Source organism: Numida meleagris, chromosome 1 (assembly GCF_002078875.1).
Source record: "Numida meleagris isolate 19003 breed g44 Domestic line chromosome 1, NumMel1.0, whole genome shotgun sequence".
Classification (NCBI taxonomy): domain Eukaryota; kingdom Metazoa; phylum Chordata; class Aves; order Galliformes; family Numididae; genus Numida; species Numida meleagris.
The window spans coordinates 53559362-53584555 of record NC_034409.1 but is presented as its reverse complement, the minus strand read 5'-3'; the positions used below and the strand labels follow the sequence as shown (position 1 = coordinate 53584555).

Sequence of the window (25194 nt, the reverse complement as noted above, 5' to 3'; positions counted from 1 at the left end):
CGTGTTCTGTACTGTCCGTGTACTGAAACTCCCAGATGAACACAATGCTTTAGGATAACTTCTCTTTTGTTACAGGGCTGGATGAGAGCTTATCGCGACCTGCAGCTCCTCCTTCTCTTTGCTTCACTTTAAAAGGAAAACCCCATGAACTCTCCATCTGCATAGATACATATTCCAGACCTAGATCTAACCCTGACATGACTGTAGGACAGCAATCTTGCTTCTTCACCTGTGCTGGCCTCATACATCAATCTCTGCCAAGTGATGTAGGAAACAAAAAAATCAGTCATGAAACTGGGAAAGATTATTTTTCCATCTAGGGCTCCATTAAAAATGAAGCTTATATAAGGGGCAACAGCTGCCTTAGCATTAGTACTCTAGAAGGTAACTAGCCAGCAATTTTGAAAAGTTCAGGGTCTATCATTCAGTTTGATGTTATTATTCCTCAAGAACGCACTCATGCATGTACCTTTCTCAACAGTGAGTTTCCTCATTATCATACAAGTGGAAAAGATGTCAGCTTTGAGCACCTGTGCACAGTTCAGCTCTTAAGAAAATAAATATCTTCTAATTCAGCCATAAAACCCAACTATGAACTACAGAGTTTACAGGAAGACTGACATAAAGAAGCACCTGTGGCAGCCTGTTTTGAATTAGAAGTGGAAGGACCATTCAGAGAATGGATTTGTACTAAATATAGCTAGTAAGTAAGATTAATGAGTAGAAATCACAGTGCATGGTGGTCAGTCTTCAGTAATTACACTGCAACAGGAACTAATTTCAAGGTGATATAAAAGTCTCTCTGAAGTTTGGCTACAACTTTTTCATGGGGTACAAGTCAAAATGTCATCAGGATGTAAAGGAAAAGAAGAAAGTATTTACAATACTTAACAATAACCTTTGACTTATTACTGGAAACTTCTTGACTAGAGGAAAGAGTTGAAGAGGAATAGGGGAAATATGTCCAACAAATCTTTGTTATATTACATAGAAATCTTCTCATGTGAAAACTTCAAGATCACAGAGGGGATTTCCAATACCAGAAATTGAAGGATAAGGAGCATCTTAGCATGTCATGTCTCTGAAAAGGTTAGAGGGAGGTATTCAGAAAGCAGGAAGGAAAACCTGTTTTCCACTAATCAACGGTCTCCAGTAGGGCTCAGAAATCCAGAATTGAGCCTGGAGAACGGAAGGTCGTACAAGAGCAATAGCAGACTTGTCTAGGCTTGTAAAGGGGTCAGTAACCATAAAACATGCCTGAACTTTATGGCACTCCTTGCTGCCTGCTTGCCCTTGACAAGAGGGATGGACTCTTGCAAGATCCCAGCAGGAAACCTCTCTGGTATTTAAAATATGACTATCAGGAGTGAAAAGTTCTCTCATAATTGACACAACAGATTAGAGAGAACAGACAGAGTCACACCTTCCCATAACAACACTGATCAGTAACAATCTCCACTGCTGTCTGGCTATGCTTCTCCATCCTCTTCCTAAACAAGTTGCATGGCTTGTAATAAAATGATGAATCTATAACAGGGTCCCTTCAGCAACACTTTGCTTGGACAGAGTATATAGTCGGCAGCTGGTCCATGACTTCAATTTGAAGTCGGATAATAAACATACACAGTAATCTATCAATTAGGAGTGCTGATGTGCTCCGGTGGTCTACTGCTCTAGGAAAGCCAAGTAAGGGAGTAGATGGGGACGCAGATTTCTGGAAGCTCTGTTACCAATTTTTATTAACCCAGGAGACTTTGCAGAGCACACCTGTTAAAAGGTCTCACACAGGGAGAGGGAAAGTCCTTCACATAGAGGGATCCCAAACAATTTAGGGCTTGACAGGTCAGGACCAACATCCGAAGCCAGCAGGCTACCAGTATGCAGCTGGAACCGACTCTCAGCATGAAGCAGTGCTTTATAAGAGGGTTGCCTCTTTCGGCAGTTCTCACTTCAGCCTCTGAAGAGTCTCAAGGAACAGCCCCATGCAGAGCACATTAAAGTAGCCCAGTCTTTGATAACTACAACTGTCACGACAAGCTGTTTTCATACTAAGTCCCTGGTGCATATTCTTACTTCCCCTTTTGCTATGTTTTTGCCTCAGTATTTACTCATGTAGACTGATTATCCAGCCCTGAACTAAGCTCAAATTTTTTGACTTCCAAGTTAAAAAAAAAGGAATTTACTGTTACTTTTTTCTTTATTCCCAGACAACCACGACTCCAGATTTTCCTCCTGGCTTTAAGTATTTGCTTCATTTTTTGTTGTTTATTACATAATTCTAACACTTTATGGAACCCCTGTAGTGTACTGTGATATATCTGCAAAAAGGCCAGTGTTAAAGACACTGTGTGAAGAGGAGAGAGAGAAAAAAAAATTCTCATAAAAACTGCCACCCACAACAGCATGTTTCTATGGTAATACAAGACTGCTTTGGGTTGTTATGGCAACTAAACCTTTAAAAGCAATAGCATAAAACCAAAGCAAAAAAATCATAAGAATGGGACTTCATTACTACCGTTCTCAATTTTACAAATAATTCTCAGCCCTCCTGCCCCTCACAAAGAGTAGATTGGGCGTTACAGTGAACAAAGCCCTTTAGGAAAAAGAAAACCACTTGGCTTCATAGCAGTGGGTTTGCAGAAACTTTTAACCACTTTCTTTTATAAACCAGAACTGAAAGTGCTAATCCGCAAGAAGAGCTCCTGCACCATAAAGCAAAACAAATAAAAGTATGATAACAAGGACAGTAGGACTCGTCGATGATCCCAGCCAAGTGGGGGTGATACCTGCAGCACTCACCTCACAGTAGGGTCAGACCCAAATTACACTGACTTAAATGCTGGGTTAGCTCCTTAATGCTAACGTATACTTCATTATCTCCTTGGCAAGATTCTTCATATAGTCAGATACTGCTGCCAAGGAAATGCAAGAAATTTCTAGATACATACACTTATTTCTCTATAGCTTCACAGATATGTATTCTGATATATGACATTTTAAGCTCATCTCAGACAAGATTCAAGATAAACTATCTTGACTAACTTGGGATGTGTTTTCACTTCTCTCTTTTCCTATGTTTTCTTCCAGCTCAGTATCCTATATATTCACTCCCACTTTTCATCTCCATGCCATTTTCTTGTTTACTTACCAGTGATGTCCACTTCCATTTTCACATTTCAAAGAATAATACGAGCGTGGTAATTTTACCAACAGTATGCAAACATCATCTCCTGTTTCTTCTAAGGTTCCTCAAAACTCATACTCAGTAGTATGTCCTTTTACTTCACTGCTTACGCACTTCAACCTTCATACACATCAGACCTGGCTGAGATCACCCAACTCTTTTTACTTGTGACCCATGCCAGCGGTCTAGAGTTGAAAGAAGTGCATATTTAAAGATTGCTCCCCTGACTACTCCAGCCTTTTTTAGTTAGCCTATAAAAGCAGCTGTAAAGTTTATGTAAATCAGGAAATACAGGAGCTAGAATCCCTTACTGATGTAAGTCAGCATCATCCAGTTCACTCCAATGTTTTATAAAGCCAGTTTATACCAGCCGAGGTGCGTTCTCACAGGATTTTAGGATATCAGCGAACCAATATTCATGTCATCACTTCTTAGCAGTGTGGGAAAGCATCTGAATCTCCAAATACTGTAAAAATTGGTACCAATCTGACACTGAAGTAGGTTGGAAAAAAGCCTGTCGACAGCCCTACAGAATGCCACTAGGCACCTACAATAATCATATCATGAAGTATGCAGGAAAAAAATATTATTGCTGTCTATTGAATACAACATTTGCAGGAAGATATGGCAATATCATGAATTAATGAAGTTGAGGAGACCCTCAGCCAGTTTCAGAGGAGGGCGTACATTTCAGTAAGTTGGTGTGAGCACAAACTAGCTCACAGTTTCTAATGTTAGAAGAATGGAAGCACAAAGTAGGCCAAGGATAAGCGTGTAAGAGAAAAAGTACGATTGCCCGCATTACTATAGTGCTCCAGTACTGCTCAAAGTTACCAGTGTCTCAGCAGGGCAGAAGCAGTAAGCATGTGCTGGTCCTCAGCCTTTGCATGGTTCACAGTCTGGCCTATTTGTCAGTAGCACCACTGAATGTTACAAAACATTCCTAGCTACACTTTCACCCATATACCCATCCAGGAATTCTCCTGGTACGTCAGAATAGCATAAATTTGACAGCTTCCCCAGTCACTAAGTAAAAAGGAAAAAAAAAATCACCACATTTCCCAACACAGATATAAGAGTTTTACAGATGCACCATACATGAAACTTAAGCCCCAACTATGAATTCTGTTGCAATTAAATTTGGGAAACATAATAAAATAAAAACACAGAGAAGCTGTGGACACATTTGGTCCCTGAGTTTTATTCTCAGCTTATCAATCACCTTTTAGTATGTCTCTGCAAGGGCAAGGACAAAAATCTTTGTTTTTGGCAGTATCCCAAAGCACAAAAATGATTTACTTTGAGGAAAGTGTCAGAGGAACAAAAACTCATTCATTTAATTGAACTGCTTGGCCTATGCTGAATGCAAACTAGAGATTACTGCAAAGAGTATGGAATAGAGCAAGCTTGAGATTTAAATAAAATAAAGACACTGGGTGATGTGGAGTGAAGTGGGCCTTTGAACACATACCTACTTCTTTCTTTTGTTTGGAGGTTAAAATAAGTGGTTCAAATGACTCTGGCTCTCTAAATGGCCTGGAAAAAGGGAACTTCTGAGATGTCTACTGTTTCCCCAATATTGCACTGATTATTGATTTTACTTGGAATTGTTTATGTTTCTGTGCATGGTGCATTTGTAGGATGCCTTAGTTCAACTACGTAATAAACGGATTTAATTTTGTATGCTCTTTTCCCTCTTTCCTGGTTTTGCAAACAGCAATGCCACGCACTCATCCTGTTGATGGGGCAATCATACCATTGACCTCTGGGCAATACATTCTACCTTCCAGCTTGAGCCTGTGAGACAGAAATTCCCTACAAAACTTTATGCAAATTCTTGTGCTGCCTGTATTACAGTCATAATTTGCAGCATGAAACTAAGAAAGTGAAACCTCAGATGAGAGCTTTGTAATTGAAAATGGGGCCTTAAGTCCTTAAAAAAACAGTCTGCTAATGCAGAACAAGGTAGGCTCAGAGTATATGCGTGGTTCAGAGTCGGAGAAAACAGAACATCATGTTATTACAATGCCTGTCACAGAGAACAGTGAAAAGCACATATGCTTGATAGATTGCATGTGATTAGAATGAGGGCCTCAGGCATAGAAACCTATCTATCAAATATCTTTTTTTTTTCCCCGAGCACTGCTAATATAACTATTAAACCTTAAAGTAAACTTCATTCCTTAGGTGAAGGACGCGTGTGTCTCATTGGCTTGGCTTTTTTTTCATGCATGCAGAGGTGAATCACCACTGCAAATTCTTAATTGTGATAACGGATAGGTTGTCACTCCTTCCATATTCACTACCTGCTCATGCACTTGCTTCGTCTTACCGTCAGCTACAGCACGCAACAGTGACTGGCCAGGGGGAGCAGTACATGGACTTGATTTGTGTGTTCCAGCCAAGGGGTGGGGCGGAGGGTGCACTTTTCTTAATAGCCTTCAACAGTGACAAAAAGTAAAGCTGTGAGTTGCTGAGCCAGAGGTACTAAATGCATGAGTTCGTTACTGCGGGAGAGGGTAGATTTTCTACCTCCTGGTAAGCCACAACTTCCAGGAAGATGAGGACATGCTCCCATGACGGCTTGCTCTGCCCAGCCTTCCCTGAACAAAGATTTGCAAGGCAATTCAGAAAGCTCTAGGTCTATTCTCCACAGCTGGAATACTTGAGATTCATAGAATTAATGTCTCTCTAAATCCTGAAGAAAGAGTTCAGAGGAGACTGAAACTGTTTTTTTTTTATTTCTTTTTCTCTATGGGTGTATGGGTGAGTCATACAATGTTTAGTTTGGGTGTTTGATACATCATAGCATCTAAGCTGAAAAAGACAGCTGTAGCACAAGTGGCAGCTTAACAAAAAATGGAGAAAATAATGCAGAAAAAGCACTAGATTGATGTTGAGAAGGTAGAAAAGAGCCCTCAGAATGTCAGTGCTGCCAACAAGATTTTATTACAAATCTTGTAACATGTGGTGGTTTATCTTCTGAAAGCTCCAGCTGAGGAATCAAAGGATGACAAAAGAGTATCAGCTTTCCTTTTTAATTAAAACATCCCTAGCCCTCACAGGAAAAAACTTGAAAATATGACCAAAGGGTATCCCTTAGAAACAAAAATGGAAAAATAAAGAATCTGCACCTTTTTTTCTTTTTTTTTTTTTTCATTTTAGAATTTCCCCTACCATGAGTTACACTGAATTTTTATACACTATTGACCTTTAACCTCCGAATATTTCTGGCTGGTGGCAGAAAACAAAGAACCATTCAGCTAAAAAAGAACTACAGATGTTTCAGAAACTGCAGCTATTCTATTTTGGCAGCAATTCACAATCAGAACTTTCTGATTATGTCCCTTGCCACATTAAAACCCATAAACTAGAATGTGCACATGCTGATCCTTATAATAAACTCTCCCCACTGGAGCTCTTTTATGGAGGTCAACTTTCTTACATACTGCCTCCTCAGTAACGGAATATCATGGCAAAGCTAACTGCAATCAGAAAAAAAATAAAAGGAAAAAGAAAGGTCTTCCAGCCTGACAACTTATCTGATAAGTGTGGAAAGAAAGAACTGTTTTTTTCCCAGATCCTCAGAATCAACAAATCATGGAATCACAGAACTGTTTGAGTTGGAAGGGATCCTTAAAGGCCATCTAGTCCAACTCCCCTGCAATGAACAGAGACACCTACAGCTAGATCAAGCGCGACCTCTTTGCTCCACCTCCTACTTATCAGCAAAATTAATCTTCAATTATGGTTAAAAACTTGCTTTTTTCCCTAATATCCTAAATGTTTACTTTCTTTGGCTCTTCACCAAGATAAACTGTAATTCAGCATTCAGTCCTGTAGTTTCACATGCAGGTGATACAATTGCATCACGAGAGAGAGGAGGACAACACACCCCAGCATTTCTATCAGCTACAGCTAACAAGTGGGATTCTTTCTCAATGAAACTTCAAAGCTTCTGCAGCAGAAAAGAAGAAAACACCACAAATCAGGAACAGAAAATCTTAAGCAGACAGAGTCTCCACAGGGACCTTTTCAAAGAGAAAATGTGTTTCATTTGTGGAATAACCCTAGGATGAGCTACGTACTGTAGTCTAACCATTAAACACTTATACAAGTCTTTCAGAAACTAACAGATGTTCCTTTTATGAGAGAAGACAAGTGCCATTCGGCCTTTTTAGACACCTATAAAATTTCAGATGATTTTAAGCTATTTTAATAGCTGCCTGACAATTTTATTAATGCACTCTGCTACAATGTGATCCTGTTTCCCTCACAAAAAGACTGACTCATACTGTGTTATTTCTTCACATGCTAAGGTGTACGTTGCTAATGCCTTCCTCTTGAACAGTGAGAAAAGAAAGGCTCATTGTACTGACCAGAGGATGCAGAAAGATCACTGCAGGATTTAACACAAACAGCGTGTCAGCCTGCAGAGATCCTGTCTCAGAATGATCTGTGGAAGCTTTAATGATTTACTGAGTGTAAACTGAGAGACTGAATTACGGAACCTGCTCAGAAACAACTCTGGGGTTCAAATCCCAGCTTCAGCCATAGGTGACAATGAAATTTAAATTTTAATCTTGGCAACAGTAGAGTATTTTACATCATCACAAGATGAGAATACCTATAAAAAGTACAATCCTTGCAGAAGAACCTAGGTCTGTGGCAGGCAGAGTTTATTAACACAGGGCTTCACTAGTTGAGCCAAATTCAGGCACATATGCACAGCACCTGCTGGCTCTGCCAGGCTCTCACTGGTGCCATCAGCATCTCACTTTCTGGCACACCAAATTCAAACACAAATTAAAAGTTATGCATGTATGTCTTATTAAAGCCTTACACATAACAGTTCTTGTAGGAATATCACTACTAACCCACCTACACAAGAGATGGTGAATTTTGGGATGCTTGTGATTTTTTCGTTTGTTTGCTCTTTTTCCTAAAGAACCTCAAAACTAACACGAACGTAGATTGTTACCTCAGGCATTCTGCAGAGCAATACGCCAGAGCACTCATATGCTGAGTGTTTACGAATTCTAGGGTTGGGATTGACAACATGCCAATCCTTCCTCAGCTGTGGGCACTTGACGCCGTACCAAAATCACTGTTGACCTTTTCTGGTATTTGTGATATCCGTATGGATTTTTATCACCGTTTGAGCTCCTGACACACAGCAAACACCTATGGCATGTTTTTACTCATGCAAAATAAGAATATAGGAATCACAGTCTTTCTCTCAAGCTTGCCATTTCTCCTTCTTGGATGCTTTGGTAATAGAGGTAGGTGATTCTGCCTTGATGTCTGACTCAGCTTTCCAGAGAAGACTAATTTGCACAGATCAACACTAATTGTAGTTTATATTCTCTGGATGATTTAATCTACAGGTAGAGTTATTTGGAACACACTAGTTAATTTCTATCCTGTTGTACTGTTTAAACATAATTAAAACATTCATTGTATTGGCTGGCTGGATTGTGAGACTAACATATTGTGGTAGGTCATCACTGCTCAGTAAAGCCTCTGAGTTACTGCATGTACTTAGACATGGAATTCCATTTAATAAAGGGGCCCTCAACACTGATCTCTACAGAGATTATTCAGGTCTCACTTGTGAGTCTCAGCTGTGTCTCACGTACAGTGATGGCCTAAGGGAACTGGGCAGACAGGAGAGTGGTCACCTAAGACTAAGTAAAGCACAGAGATTGTTTCTTGCTATTCATATATGACCAGGAGGGCAAAAAGGCCAATGGCATCCTGGTTTGTATTAGACACAGTGCAGTCAGCAGGAGCAGGGAGGTGATGGTCCCTCTGTATTCTGCTCTGGTGAGGCTGCACCTTGAGTGCTGTGTTCAGTTCTGGGCTCCTAACTACAAAGAAAGACATGGAGGCCCTGGAGTATGTCCAGAGAAGGGCAGCAGAGCTGTGAGGGGTCTGGAGCACAAGTCTGATAGGGAGCGGCTGAGGGAACTGGGGTTGTGCAGTCCGGAGAAGAGGAGGCTCAGGGAAAACCTCATTGCTCTCTACAATGACCCAAAAGGAGGTTGTAGTGAGGTGGGTGTTGGCCTCTTCTTCCCAGGTAACAGCAATAGGTCAAGAGGTAATGGACTCAAGCTGCACCAGAGGAGGATCAGGTTGGATAGTAGGAAAAATTTCTTCTCAGAAAGAGCGGTGCTGCACTGGCACAGGCTGCTCGGGGAGGTGGTGGAGTCACCATCTCAGGAGGTGTTCAAGAAAAGGGTAGACATTTCACAAAGTGACATGGTCTTAGAGTGGTCACAGGCATGGACTGGATGATCTTAGTGGTCTTTCCAACCTTAATCCTTAATAATTCAATGATTCTATGATACGTAAAGCACCCATGATATGTAGAGGCTATGATCCTGACTGGAACAGCAACCTGTAACAAATAATTATCATGACTGTAATAGTCAGATCCCAAATAAATTCACACAGACTTTTAAAGTGAATGCTCTTGAGAATCCATGTTTAACAAATAGTTAAAGTCAAAATCAGAAGCTCAGAATAAAACAACCACGTTTCAATACCAAGGTAAGCAAGAATATCAAAACGATTATCTGATGTGGCCTTTAAAATAAGTTTAAGATTGATGGCAGAGAGCATGGCTTTGGACTGGCTCTTTTCTCAGAAGAATTCACACAATTTCTGCAATAAAAGTATATTGGTTACACTAATCCTTGCTGGCTGAAATACTTTGCAGCATTTCATCCAAGAATGTGTATGATCTACAGTCCCATTCTTCTGCCCTTAGGCTAGATGCTTTCTCAACTTTAGAACTGTCAAAATCCTGTGAAAGATGAATAGAAAACCTAATCAGTGTCAACTAAGTCACAGAAAACATGCATGACAGGTTATCTTCACTAGACGGACTGCAGACTCACACCTTTGAAGTCAATATTTGGAGGTATATATATATCTGTCCTAGAGAAACAGACTGCTTATCTTTGGGAGAACAAGAGAGAATGAGACCAAAGTAGAAATGTTCAAATCCCAGCTGAAAAGCTGTATCTGACTCTTGAAATAGGTTCCTGGTTTCCAAAGACATATTTACACATAAAGACTGAAACTTGCATATAAAAGTAGTAATTATACAATCCCCAGTAATTGCTAAAAGAAATTTTTAAATGTCACATTGCTGAGAGACAGTGTTTCGGGCTTCTGAAAAGAGGTGTGAATTTCTCCCTAAGCCTAAGGTTGCCACTTCAAAGAGGAGATTTTCAAATAAATTCACATATGTAGAGCCCTAATTTGTGCACAGAACAGTTACACCATTTATTATAAGGGCATACGCAAAGAGCTTATCAGAAAAGGGCAGAAGAGCAGTAATTTACAAAGGAATTCTACTCAATTTTTTCCTTCTACAGAGTGGATGTAATAGTAGTTTCAACAACTTATATATTAAGCTACTGTGTAAGGGTCTGATCTTTTCTGCAGCCCTTGAAATGACTGAAGGAACCTTTGCAGAACAAGGTTACTGGGTATTTCAGGTACTATTTAAAATATATTGACAGGCCTTTCTACACAGCGAATCATACCTGGCTAAACTGCAAGACAATCCATAATGTGAGATTCACAGAATCACAGAATGGCTGACATTGGTAAGGACCTCAGGGTCATCTGATTCAACCCCTGCTCAAGCAGGGACTCTCAGAGCAGGGTGTCCAGGCCAATGTCTAGAGGACTTGAAGATCTAAGAAGAGACTCTACAGTGTCTCCGCCATTGCTTTGTCATTTGCACAGTAAAGAAATTCTTCCTGGTGTTTAGATGGAACTTAGTTTCTTCCAAGAAGAAGACAGTCTTGAGTTACAGGTCTGTTTTAGTCACTATTTTGGTTTGAGAAGAAAAGTCTTCCTGGGCACAGAAACTGTCACAGAGTCTACGTCCTCCCATCTCTACCTGGCTGCAGATTGGAAGAGGCTGTGCTGGACAATGCCCTGTGTTATCCTGCAGCAACCCACAGAAGAAAGCTCTCGCCTTTCCTGCACTGATGTGAAAAATTCTTCTATGAGCTCAAACAATATCCTGGTGTAAGCAGTTTAAAATGGCCAATTCAGGCCAACAGTTGGGTCTTTAAACATTTCTAGAAAGGAACCTGTGGCTGTAAAGTTGCCCATCAGGCTGAGGTCAGGGATAATGTCTGGTTCCTTTGGAGATTAGAACTTTGCTTCCCAAGAGTTTTGTGCCTCTTTTGTTTAAGTGATATTTCAGCAACCACACTGAATTGTCCCAAAGAAATCTTCATAAACTTACTTGGTACTTCTGAAGGGAGAAATGAGGAGGTGACTAAAACATTTGTTTAAAAATAGACCCTTTATATGAATATTTGGGGCTAACGGCATGAAATGTTGTTTGTATCTTTTGTGACATTGTCAGGAAAAATAAAAAGACAGTGAGACAAATTGAGAATCACTGTGTGAGTTAAATCAATCTTTTACTAAGCAATAAAAGAGCAGCATTCCTCCAGACTATTTGCCCTTGTCTTCCACAATCCATTTCCACCGAATCTTTGCCTAATGGGATTGCACTCTACAAAATAAGCCGGACCACAAGCTTGGGCTGAGAGACTTTCATTTCTCTCTTCCCTCCAATATTTTGGATCACTTCTTTGGGCATACACGCTTTCCAGAGTTCTCTCCCACCCTGCGGAGCTCCCTGCTCTACAGGACTGTGCTATTAAGCCTTTCTTTGTATGTGACCATCTGAGAAATGAGCAGATGTAGACCCTGAGCAATTTGTTGCTACGTGTAAAACACTGCAGAGAAGCAGGTGGTCAGCAGGAATTAAGAAGACAGACCAGACAACTTACAAAATCATGCATGTGTGACACAGAAGTGATAGGTATGCAGGTGCACAGGAATTCTTGCTGTGTGTGTGTGACTTAGAGCTTTCCGCAGCTCTAATTAGCTGAATGACTGCCTGGGTTTATAGAGATTCTCGACTTACACCTGCTTTTTTGGCTTTCAGTAATCATCCTTGCCCATATTTCTATCTCTTCTGTCTGTATTTTTTTTATTCTTAGACCTTCCTTTGCTCCCTTTTCCTTTCTTAACAAGTTTGGCTTTATACTTCGTTTCTTACCCCATTAAAAGAGAGGCCTTCATTGAAACTAGGGCAGAAAACATAAGCAAGGATAGGATCCCTCTCATTTCAATTCAGACTTTGGGGTCTTTGACCATGAAGTGCTCTGTGCCCAAGTTCAGTTCATACATTACTCTTTACCTGCTAGAGCATGTGCACACACCATATTGAGTAAAATAATACTATTAATGGGACAGTAGTATACAGCGAGAGTGCAACAGCACAGCATTACTCCCTGCACATACATTTACAAAAGTTATGGCTGTAAAGATACATGTTTATATGAAACTCCAGGTTCATTGTTAGGGAAAGGCTTCGTGGAGAGGTGTGAGCAGGAGGTCCTGAGCAGGTCTCCTCAGGAGGAGGAAAATCTTTATATACCGTAATGAAAAAAGCTTGCGTATGGTTCAGTGAAGTAAGTAGATGAGTGCTTCTGGTCTGGATATTGATATTTCCAAAATGGAAAGGAAAAAAAATGCACTGAGAAGTAAGCACTAGAACTGAACACTTGATGGTAGAGCTGAAGATAATTGCCTGTTAGCCAGGTACAGGGAAAGGCAAAAAGGCATTCTGGATTTCAACACGGGTTAAGTAGATTGAATGTGCTCTCTTTTCTGTCACCTTTGTGGTTTATTTTGGCTTCTGTAAATAAATACTCCCATTCCCTTAGGCTGACTTCTGCCTGAGGTGATTTAAAGAGAACTGACTAACATCAAGGCTGAAATTCTATGGGGCTGTGAACCATCAAAGCAGGACAATGAAATGCCTCTTCACATACCAACACTCCAGTACTCATTCTGAGGGCAAGAGAACAACAGGGCATGCCTCTGACCCTGAAGAGCTGGCAACGTGCGACTCTGAGAGAATTAATTAGGTGGTTTTAGCCATGTGCTAGCCAGGAAAGTACTCTGGTTTGTGACAAGGTAGTGGGGAGCTTTTCTGTCACCATCTCATTACACAGTTACTCTGAAAGTGTCTCTTTGTCAAACTATGAAGGACGTTTTCAAGGAGCTGTGGGAGATGGGGAAGGAAACTGCATTAGGTGAACACATCTAGATGCCTCTACCGACTCAGGAGCAAACAGTAACTCATTTCTACTCAGAAGAATAAATTTGCCTCCTTCATCCTTCTCTCAGACTAAATATGATCCAAGCTTCACTTACTGTCAGTGGCACCACAGTGAAGTTATATTAAAAGTAATAATCAGTTTTCATTAATAAGAAGTAATATAAAACCAGTTCTTCCAAGTATTGAATACCTACAGGGATTGAATGGTACTTCAGTAAAGCATGCTTATAATTCTTTACCGTCTATTGTTTTGTCAAAATCTTGCTTGTCCCAAATAATTAGATCAATAAATCAAACTACACAGACCATCAGTGTTGTCCATCATTCTGTATGGAACATCGTTGAGGAAAGAGTTCACAAATGGAACAACTACACTGAAAGAAACATCCAGTGTAACTCAGATTGCCTTTTTACCTTCACTCTGCTGTCTGCTTTACCATTTCCCTCCTCCACGAATAAAGAGTAAAAAAAATCATTGGAATACCTTTGAACTTGTGAAAGACGGCCCAGAGCTCAGCAATGTCAGTGGCAAAAGTTATGTCTGTGTCGAGGACAATGACTCGCTCAAGATTGGAAGGTAGAGTCTTAGTAAGAACCAACTTCATCAGCCCGTAAATCCCAGAGTAGTGTTTGTTGGGGATCCAAGATACTTCCGACTAACAGGAAAAGGGAAGAGGGAAAGAGAAAGAAAAAATAATCTCCATTAGATACATAATCCCTTCATGACACTAGATTCTTCTAATAATGGAAGATCTCTGAGAACAAGCAATACAGAGCTATCTAAAAATTTTGTTTTTAAATAAACATCAGAAGTTCTGAAATATGCTGAAGTTTCTGAAGGCTGGAACAAAAAGGTTTATTGAGGCAACTGCTTAACACAATACAATTAAAATTAGATGAGACTTTCCAGCATAGTACAATTTGTTCTGAGACATCCACATATCCTGACAAAAGTGAAACATATCTTTAATCCAAAACTCCAGGTGTATTATACGTTACATTCCTTTTCAAACAGAAAAAAAAGTTTGCGTTTGCCATTCCCAGAATTTTCTGACTGTGAAGTAGCACTAACAATCTTTTTTTTCCTTTTGTTTATTACAGATTTATGGGTCAGAATTTCAAAATGCCAGTCATTTGGAACAATGGGCCAGAAAATTGCAAAACATTTTTTTTACTGACAGCTCAAATTTTTCATAGACCATATACTCTTAACTTATAACTACTGACATCATACAGACATACTCAAAAGCAGAAAAAGCAGAAGATTTGTAGCCATATTTTTTGTTTTTTTATATATTGAGGGGGCAAACCTAAATATTTATACTTCCTCCACAAGGGCTAAACAAAGCATTTTTACAGCTTCCAAAGTTAGTTAGGAGACTTCCCATGTTTCACTGTACTACTGGCACTAGAATGTTCCACGAGCTACGTTTTATTTTCCTCTTGTGAGCTCAAGTTCTTAAATACCAGAAGTCACCACTCAAAGCAGGATATAAAAGTTTTTGAAAAGCTGTTCTTATTACTCTGTCTGAAATTCTTCGTTTATTGTTCTAAAGGGCATGCACTGAAATTCTCAGATTTTTACTAAGTTTTCTCCTGAGTGGTGCTCCCATTAACTTGCATTAGTGTTTTGAATTCCAGCGGCCTGAGTGAGAAAGGTTTCAGGATTTGGCCTGGAATATTAAACTTTAGAGAAGGTAGGCAGAAGCCCAGGGCATTCATAAAACTCTGAAGTTTGATTCTGTTGTTTAACTGTCTCATATCTGTTTACTGGCACTGTAAAATTTATTGTGTGAAACAGCTTTTGCACGTAAGAACTCATTTCCTCCAATATCCTTCAAGAAAACCTTCCTGTAACAGAACAGATTCCTAAACGCTATTTGTAAGTTGGAAGAATGGTTAAAGAAAAGCTAATAATAGCTACTTAGAGAGCATTTTGTTTTGAATATAAAGTAACAAGGCTTCTATCAGTATAAGCTGACCTGCTCTTGTCCTTCTAAAAAGATACACAACTTTCTTCTGTATTCCCACAATCCCTTTATCAGGGCAGACCTTCCCCCACTAATTAAATTAAAAAGACTGAAGATACCAGAGCAAACCTTTAAGGAGAAAAGCCAAATTTTAAGGGGAAAGGCAGGAAAGATAGATTATCTTAAAACAGCTTTCAACCTGTGAAGTTGGGTTTTTTTTTCTTTGTTTGGTTTGGTTGTTGGGTTTTGTGTTTCATTTTTTGAAAGCATCTCATCCTGGCAATCAATTTGTGCATTCACTTGCTTGCACATATAACTAGCATATAATCATCTGCTCACACTACCTTGCTGGCACTGTCACCTAAACAAGTGAATGTGTTACATACTTGTGCTCTCCTCTGTAAGATTTGCACTGTTGAATGCCAGAATTAGCAGAAGCAAGTGAATGGGCAAAAATGCAAGGACTCTGGTAGAAACCACTATGAAATAAATTTGAGAGTGAAGTAACACACAGCATGGTTTTATTTATGAAGCCATTGTTCTTATTTCATTCTTTCTTGTTCTCTCCGTAATTTGTATGGTGCTTAGAAGGGAAATCTAATTTCTATCTCCTTGAAATATGCTACTGTTAAGTCTCTAGGTATGCATAAATTAATCTCCATACTCCCCAGAATTGTTTTCTATGTGTGTAACAAAGAGAATTTCAAACCCACACCCTCAAAACTCTAGGTATTTGTGATCCCAGTTCTCTCACATGGTGGACCTAGGAATGGACCATCACACCAAGGTGCCAGCAAAGCAATATTTATCTTGGTTCCCCAATCTCTGCACATCATCTTGAATCTGCCACTTGATGTAGCTGTGCTATACAGGGATCAGCTCTCTAGTCATACTGACATAACGCAGGAGTTAATGCAATTTCAGAGACTTGAGCTTGCTTTTATTGCTACCCATTCCTGTGTTATTAATGTCGGATGGCGTGTCCCTCATTTAATTAGTCCAAATGCAATACTGCTCCAGAATAACTCCTAATATGTTTATGCAAATGAGCCTAGTATGGCAGGGGTTCAGATGTCTCCTGGATAGCCTGAGACAAGCAGAGAAGGGAAAAGGCAGCTAGGAAAGAGTCACCTTCAAGGAAGCATTGCTTCCTTTGCCCTCGAGATTCCCAGAGTCTTAACAGCACAGCAAGCTTGCTGTCCTGAAGCCTGATACTTGAAATGATTGCTTCTGAAAATGAAAGGAGCACTCTCTGTTCCAAGTGGTCCACAGCATTTGGTTTGAGCCTCAGTTGAAGCTTAAACTGTCAGCTGGTTCAACTTACCTGAAATTTTCTCTCTCTCCCCCAATGTAGTGCTGTGTAACATGTAAACAGGGGTCTAATTAGACCCCTGAATAATTTCTTGGTGGCTTTACTAATCATGAATAATGTAACCATGCCAAATGCATGCCAAAAAAAAAACCTCCTTACCCTACACAACAGCACTGTGAAGGCTCATTCTCTGTGTGCATCACATATAGCCTTGTTTAAAAATAAAATTAAATACAAGAACACTATGATTGAATAGGTGCTCCGTAATTAAGTGCCAGTTTGAAATAGTTAAGGTGGTGTAGGCACAAACACCTGCGAAATTCTGCAACCTCCAAGCAGCCCTCTTTTGCCATTTCCTTTATCTAAAAGTTATCTCAGTATTTTCTGTATGTCTTAATATTTTTTCTCTAGCTTGGTTAAAATGGCCCGTACAGGAACGTTTGTAAATCATTTGCTTTACAAACTGTATCGGAGTAGCTTTCTGAGAACAAATATTCCTAGAAGATATGGCAGGAACAGAAAAAAAATAGTTAGTAAAAGAGTAAACTGACACAAAATTGCATGACATACTTTCCCATTTGTATAATTCTCACTTCAGTAGAAATAACACAGTCTGCATTTTTATCTCAGATCTCTAGCTCTCAAAATCTGCATTTTCGTTCATGAGAGGAGAGTAAAGAGAAACATTTAGCTGGTGTTGACAGTGATTCTTTTTTGTTTTTTAGTAAGGTAAGTTAAAAAGTACCTTACTAGAGATCTTTCCTTAGAAAGGATGATCTTGGAGGTCTTTTTCCAACCTTGGTGATTCTATCATTCTATTATTTCCACTATTATTGCCCCATGCCTGGAGGCATTGGAGGCCAAGTTGAATGGGACCTCGATCTGGTGGCAAGGGAGTTGGAACTAGGTGGGTGCTAAGGTCCATTCCATCTCAAGACCTTCTGTGATTCCATGATTATTGAAGAGTGAAAACGAACTATCTACATTATTCAGTTCTGACTATGAATACAGGAAGTACATGCTCAAGTTCATGCTATACATAACTGATTACCTTGGAAAATAGGAGAGAAGTGGCAACAACAGCCTACACATGCAGTGATACTTTGCCAACACACTGTCTTCCCGAACTGCTCAGACCACCTCTGGGAAAAGCTGAATGAAACACTGCAGCTGTACAAAGCCCAACTCAACTTTCTCACAGTTGCTCCAGCTGTATGAAAAGCCTATTGCTCAGGTGTCGTTTTAAGGAAAGAAGTCTAATGCATACAGCTTAAAAATAAAATTAAGCCTCCCTGTTTCTGTGACTGAGAGAGGAAAAATGAGTGACTCTTCTGAATAAACTGTTTGGCAACTACATGCCAACACTTTAGGTATTTTTATATTTAAAATCACTTGTTGACCACGCTTTTAGATCAAAAAGCACAACTCTTCTACCAAGCCACCACAAACACATTCAGCCAGCAATGTTAGTCTCTTATACTGCACTTCTCTCAGGAACTGTAGGGATTTTGCGGGGGTAAATATACTAGTTTTCCCCCACAAACAGGTAAAGGGGTAATTTATTCCATGTGAATACAGATTAGTCGCTAGCTGTAAGTGAAAACTGTCCAGCTAGGGTAGGTATCCTGAACATCTTTGAAAGGGATGGAAACTTGTAGACTGAGCAGAGAGCAGTGTGGAAAACACTACCCGTATGAACAGAATGAGAGTGGGAGCTGTGACCAGCAGGAGAGGACAAAGACTTTATGGGTGCCTGTATGGTTTCAGATTGAAAGTATATGGAGCTCCACAGCCAGCCTCTAATAGCAGCCAGTGGCAGATGCCTATCAAAGAGCATAAAAGCAGGGAAACTCTATAGTGATATCTCTCCCATAAATACTCTCATCCTCTGGTAACATCCACAATTTCAAAATAGAGTAGCACAGTAGTGTAAAGTAGAGCAGAATAGACTAGATTACACTAGAATATTTCAGTTGAAAGAGACTTTCCAGGATGATCTAGTCCAACTGCCTGACCACTTCAGGGCTGACCATTTTCTTGTCTAGAGGTGGTATTTCTGTGGTTAACAGCTTTTCAGGGATTTTTCATCTGAGTTTGACAATTTTTTAGGTGCTGTGAATTTTAACCAACTGCAACATCCTGCTGCAAAGAGTTACACAGCTTATTTGCAACTCCTCTTTGTCTGGATCCAGCTATCTACCAATTTAATTTGGCTGTCATTCTTTTTCACAGAACTATCATTAATAGCAAACCTGTTTCCCTGAGTGGTTATGGCCAATCCAGAGCCCATCCCCGTACACATAGAGTTAAGGATTCTTTTCTCTCATTTAGTAAGAGCTGCCACTTGATCTTCCCTGGGATAATGATGAGGAAGATAGCTTGGAAAGCTAAGTGTGAAAAGTATGGTGCAGGGATTAGTGCCAGTCACGAGCATGAGGATAAAAAAGAAGAGGGCAAGTGCTCTGGTTATGTGAGGAGAAAAATACACCTTGAAGTTGTGTGCCAGCATGGGACACAGTTTTGTATTTGCTAAAAGCCCAATTAATTAAATTCAAACACCATTACATTCTTCTTTATACGCCATGCTTCTAAAGGTCCTCAGACTTGCAGGCTGAGGTACTCTGTTTTCAAATATGATTTTTCTGCACTCATCCTTCTCCTTGCTACATTAATAAAATTAGGATAAGAATAATAAAGTGAAGTACAAGAAAAGAGGCAATATATTGGAAGCCTAACCCTAGTGCTGGGTTATATATATTCAACACAAAAACAGTAGCTAGCACAGAAGAATATATTCTGAGGGACTGTACATGTTCCTCTTGTCATGTAACCTCTTTTCTTAAGTACTAGAGTTGACAGAAAACCTAACAGTCCATCTTCCTATGTTCTGCTTGGATTCGGAAGAGGTACATAATAGCACCATTAAAAAAGCACTCAAAAAATTAGCTAACCAACCACATAAACCTGACCCTGCATTTCCTTTCCAGATGCAGCCTTTCCCCAGTTAACCAAATCTGACTACCTCCCTACCTTTTCTGATTGAATAGGCTGCAGTCCTTACACCTTCCTCTTGTCTGTTCAATAACATATTTTCCCATTTTCTTATCAAAATTCCTCCCTGTCTCACAGAATATAGCACTGAAGCACCCCCTGAGCTACAGAAAATGCTTCCTGTTCAGTGCGATAAGATGGGAGAAGTTTGGCTGATGAAGTGTTTTCCCTGGCAGCATGTCCTTAAACTCCTTAAACTGTAAAAATGCAACCTTCAATACCGCACTGATTTTCTCACTAAATTCATCGCATCTTCCTTGATAATGCCTGGAAAAAAAAAAATCAAAATAATCCTCTGCTACCAAATAGCTCCAAATAAAATACTCTTTCTTGTTCAGATGAATTGACAAAAGCACCACTAAGGCAATTATCTTGCAAGAATCCAAAGGTCATATTGGTGGGGTTCATGCCCACAGGCAGGAGCTGCAACTTGCATGTACCCCTCTCAGAGATGGACTAGGAAATGAGATCATTAAGTTCGGAAGAGACCTCTAAGATCACCTAGTCCAACCATCAGCCCATCCCCACCGTGCCCACTGACCATGTCCTCAGTGCCACATCCACACGGTTCTGGAACACCTCCAGGGATGGTGACTGCACCAGCTCCCTGGGCAGCCTGTGCCAGTGCAGCACTGCTCTTCCTGAGAAGAAATTTTTCCTAATATCAAGCCTGAGACCAAACAGACTAAAAACCCCACCACCACCCAAACATAATGGCTAGATTCACATTAGTGAGGGAATCAGTCGAAGGAGACAGAAAACAGAAGGACAGCGTAAATTCCAAGGGGAATCTATATGTAATTCTGCCTCCCTAGAAATTTCATGCCAGGTTTTGCTTTAAAAACATCTTGCATCTAGAAAATACTGATTCAAATGCAGAGAAATGCAAATTTTGACCCTGTAGCAAATGACTTGATGGAAACCTGAATTTCCAAAGTTTCCAGCATCTACTTGCACTCATAAACTGAAACAAAGGCAACACGTTCCTAAAGATTCCTAAAGGTGATAAACTAACTTCAGGATCTGAAAAATGGCATATGAAGCGAAAGAGAGAGAAACTTCCCCGTCATGGTGCAATCAAAAAGAGCGTTGTAGATTTGCACAAATATTCTGAATTCTGTCTGACAGTGACCTGAAAGCTTGTACCAAAATGGGCATGAACTTAAAATTGGGTGGTTCTCTGTGAAATAAGACCAACCAAATTCTTTGGTTGTTCCTTCATACAGCCTTTATAAATAGCCCAAGTAGGGGCTAAAAAACACCCTTGGAAAATTCTAATCACGGAATCAGATAACAGTAACAAGTTATTTTACTCAGACTGGGTAAATAACTTCCTAGACACTGTTGATAACTTGTTTGCATAGCTTTTTCATTACTCATTTAGTGCTTTGCTGCTGCTATGAATGCTAGAAGTAGCAAGATAAAAACACTATTTTTAAATCAAGTGACTTCTATTTAAGACAAAACTAGAAGAACTGTGGCTTTCAGGTAGTTTCTCAGCTGGAGGAAAATACTGTCACCATTTTAATGACCATCATTTTACTGGTTTTTTTTGCAACACAGAGCGCAAAAAGACAGGGAAAATAAACAAAATCATATTGCTGGCACAGAGCAGGAACTTTTCTCGATGCTGGTATTTTTCATCACTGTTTTTCAGTTTCACACAGGGAGAACTTCATCCAGCTGTGAACTTTTCCCATGACTCTTCTCACATTCGTGAAAACAGGCACAATTCCAGCAGCATGAGCACAGATCAGGGTTAGTTTCAGGACATTCTTTCCCATTTCATGGTGGCCGTGCCTCACATCTAAACTCACCTGCCTGATCCCCTTTCTGACCCTCTTGCTTTAGCAGAATAAGATCAAACATATCACTGCTGAGACTGGATTAACTCAATCTTAGAAAGGAGAGTATCAGCAGGTTAAAAATAAATATGGGCAGCATTCATGTCTGTCATTATCACACCGTATGTTTATAAGTAATTAAAAAAAAGTAAGAATCAAAAGAGAGGGGTCAATTCTGAGAGAGCCCAGGAGGAAGAAAGTGATCATCGCCTGAAAGTGGTCACCAGAGAAACACCAAAAGGAATCTATTTGCATGTCACCACGGGAGTGGGGAGGGGAATAAAAAGAAAAAAACCAACAAAAATCCAAACCTTTGCTTCCTCCCTGTCACGAATCCAGCCAACATTAAGAGAAGAGCCCAAATCCTGATTTAAACGAAAACAGACTATTCTCCTAATGTTTGCTGGAGAACATACAACTTTAACCTTGAGTTTAATTTTTCCTAGGTGATTCACAGGTTTCTATTATACTGATAGTCTCTTCCCCTCTAACAGGTCCTTACTATTTATATGAATGGTTGTCAAGGAAACCAGGAGCCCAGCAAAGCTGTGTAACTTTGCTAGATTTAGAATTTCTTGTGCCTGGGTACTTAACAAAAATAATATTAATTCACACTGAGAAACAACTGTAAGGGGATGGGAATTTATATGTTTTTGTCAAAATTATTTTTCTATTCCTACAGGCCTTGACTGCTATTGTTCTTACTCATCATAGAAACACTGGTGACTTTAATAGAATTCTGCCTCATCTCTTGCTTTATGAACAGATGATATCTTCCACACATACATGCAACAAGTCTGGATACAAATAGCAGTGAGCGAAAAGGTTGCGATAGAAATAGATGATTATCTGAACCTCTGGGTCCTGGATAACGTAGAGCAAATGCAGAAATCATGGAGCAAGTCACAACTGGAAAATAAGATTAGATACTAAAAAGGCAGAACAAATAAAACCTCCCAAATCAGCATTAGCATACAGCAAAGCAAAATAACTGCAAATTAATTCTCATCTCTGTAGCAAAGTCTGTAACACAGTCTGATGCTGGTGATTGCTTTTCTTTTTTTTTTTAATCTTTCTTTCCAAATCTATCACCAATATACACATATGTACAAAGGGCAGATAAGTGGGAAAAACCTGATTTAAAGATGCTAATTCAAAACTACCTAATAACCAGTTTAACTGCGGATGCCAAGAGTTAAGCCATGTTCTTTGTTTTGAACCAACCTACTTTATATGGATGAAACTGCGGACTGTTACATAAAGTAAAATGGACACTTTTTGTCTCTGCTGTTAGGTGACAAGACATCATCTATACAGCTTCTTCAGAAAAGAAAAGTCATTGATCTTTGAGGAGTATCTCCCTCCTTTTAGGGCTTTGGCTGGCTTTCCTCCAACAGGTTTCCATCTCTCTCTCCTTGCTTAACCCCACCAAACTCAAAAGAACAATTTCTATTTGAGTATAAATCAGTCCTTTTTAGGACATTTTTAATTCTCTCCACAGTTTCTTGCTAACTCAAAATTGCTAAAAGCTCTCTTTGTTTTTCTCTACTCCTTTCCAAGATGAAACTGGAGAACAGAAAAGACAAGACAGGACAGTCTTAGTTCATGATGCTTCCTGTTGCTTTGAGGACTTTGGCTTCAACTCAGTTGTTTTCTCATTGTGGTAGTCAAGGGTGAAGGACCAACAAGAGTCAGAGCATCCTGAGAGAAGTCAGTGCGAATAAACCAAACACCTTTTGAGTTCTACTTCTCCAGTACTGGGAACAGTGCAAGTCTTCCCTACAAAATAAGATAAGGCCTTTTTTTTTTTCCCCTCTTTTTATCCCCTTTCTGTCAGTTAATGAGTGAAAAGAGAGAGATCTAGATTGGGTTAGATAAAATGGCAAGAAGCCAGAACTTTCTGCTAAAAGTTGACTGATAGGTAGACACAGCTAGAATTTGGCCAACAGTCAAAAGCAAATCATGGCTGCCCTTCTCAGTTCACCGGTATGGAAAGATAAGAAAGATCAGTAGGACCTTTTAATTGCTAGTGAACTCAGTCAACAAACTCTTTGTGCTAATTCATCAGGGAAGATATAAATTCATGAAAATATTGTTGATGCCAGCTTTTTAATTTTAGTAACTATGCAAATACATGCACATTAGCAGCAGACATTATGTGTTATGTGTTTTGGCAAATTTCCATGCAGCTCTTGGGGTTAAAGTCCAGAGGCATCCAATCTGTAGTGTGCTTGATGGCGTGGTATTAAACAGGTGTCATTAAGATGCACTGGCCAGAATAAAAAGCAACACCATCTCCTGCATAAACACATTATGTTGGACAGACAATAGCCCCTCTTCTATAACAAAAATATGGGAAGAAGTTTTTTCCTATAAGATTTTGGACAAGAGTACATTTTTAGGATGATGAAAGGAGATAGCACAATAGGTACAGTGATTGTTATTACCCAGCAATATCTGTCAGGAAACTGTAGGTCTAAAATATTATCATGTGCAGAAAACCCAAATGTTTTGGAAAGGATCTTTCACCCTGCTAAGACTGAAAAATCTAGTCTTGTTTGTATCTAACAAAAACCAGAAGGTATGTCAATGCAGGAGTGAGAATTGCAGAAGATGATGATTTTTGGAAGGGATGCGGGACTGCAGCTCCCATCAGACCTCAAAGATCCTAATATGATGTCAAAATATGACATATAAACATAAGAAAAGGATTCACTCTTCTACTCGGAATGAAGCCACTAGCTATTATTCAGCATCTTATCAGGAAAATCATCTCTCTATAGAGATAAACTTTTACATTTTCTACCTTCAGATCAACAAAGGGGGAACTTAAATAGGCTTAAATAACAGAAGCTGAAAATGCTTCAACAAAAAAGAAGCCCATTAGTGGGTGGAACACACATTTTGCTGGTTAGATAAACAATGCATCCCACTAAGAATTATTAGTTCTCTTATTTTCAGCAAAAGCAAAGAATTAGCAAGAAAACAAATAATCTTCCATCCTGCAGGGCTGGAGGCCAGGCAAGTGTGAACTTCTTGTATAGCAATTATTGCTGGAAGAGAACAAAAATTACATGAAATGATGCTCTTTTCTCCAATGGTAAATATTACAACAGATCAAAACTCTCAAAACTCCTGAAAATTAAAAAGTTCCTGGAATGTATCTGGGATAAGAAGGATAATAAAAAATAAAATGTATTACCATTATGAACCAGCAATACTAACAGTGACCTAGTACAAGAAGCACTACAGCAACAGGGAAAAAATAGTGTTTCTTAGATAATAGAAAGACATAAGATATCTCTAAAACAATACAGAATTAACTAGAGATACACTATGAAGAAAATAAAGATACAGTTGGGAAAGCTGGGCTCCTTCAAAGCAAGAAATACTAAGCTTGACATTCATGACATCAGCCAAGCTTCTTGCCTAAGTTCTGGTTAAATACTGGTCAATGGCTTCAGATAACAGTGAATTTGTACGAGTGACATTTTAAGGGTGTGTCCATGCAGCAGGCATATATCTTACTTTTCTTGAAACTTTTGGTGTGAAGGCTAAGCCACTGGTGTCACCCAAACTCCATGTCATCTTGTAGCTTCACCCTAAGGACTATCAGATGCAGTCAGATAGACAGGTGAACACAGATCCTAAATGACTGATTAAAA

At 39.5% G+C, this 25194-nt stretch overlaps 1 protein-coding gene across 2 annotated transcripts in view; it reads right to left on the bottom strand.

Moving 5' to 3' along the window:
* Positions 1 to 25194, bottom strand: part of LARGE1 (LARGE xylosyl- and glucuronyltransferase 1) — a 280363-nt gene that overhangs the window by 96465 nt on the left and 158704 nt on the right. For both annotated transcript variants that reach the window (XM_021386388.1, XM_021386379.1), the window contains one exon: positions 13837 to 14008. In XM_021386388.1, coding sequence (XP_021242063.1) covers positions 13837 to 14008 — 172 coding nt within the window. The remainder of the gene's footprint in view (positions 1 to 13836; positions 14009 to 25194) is intronic.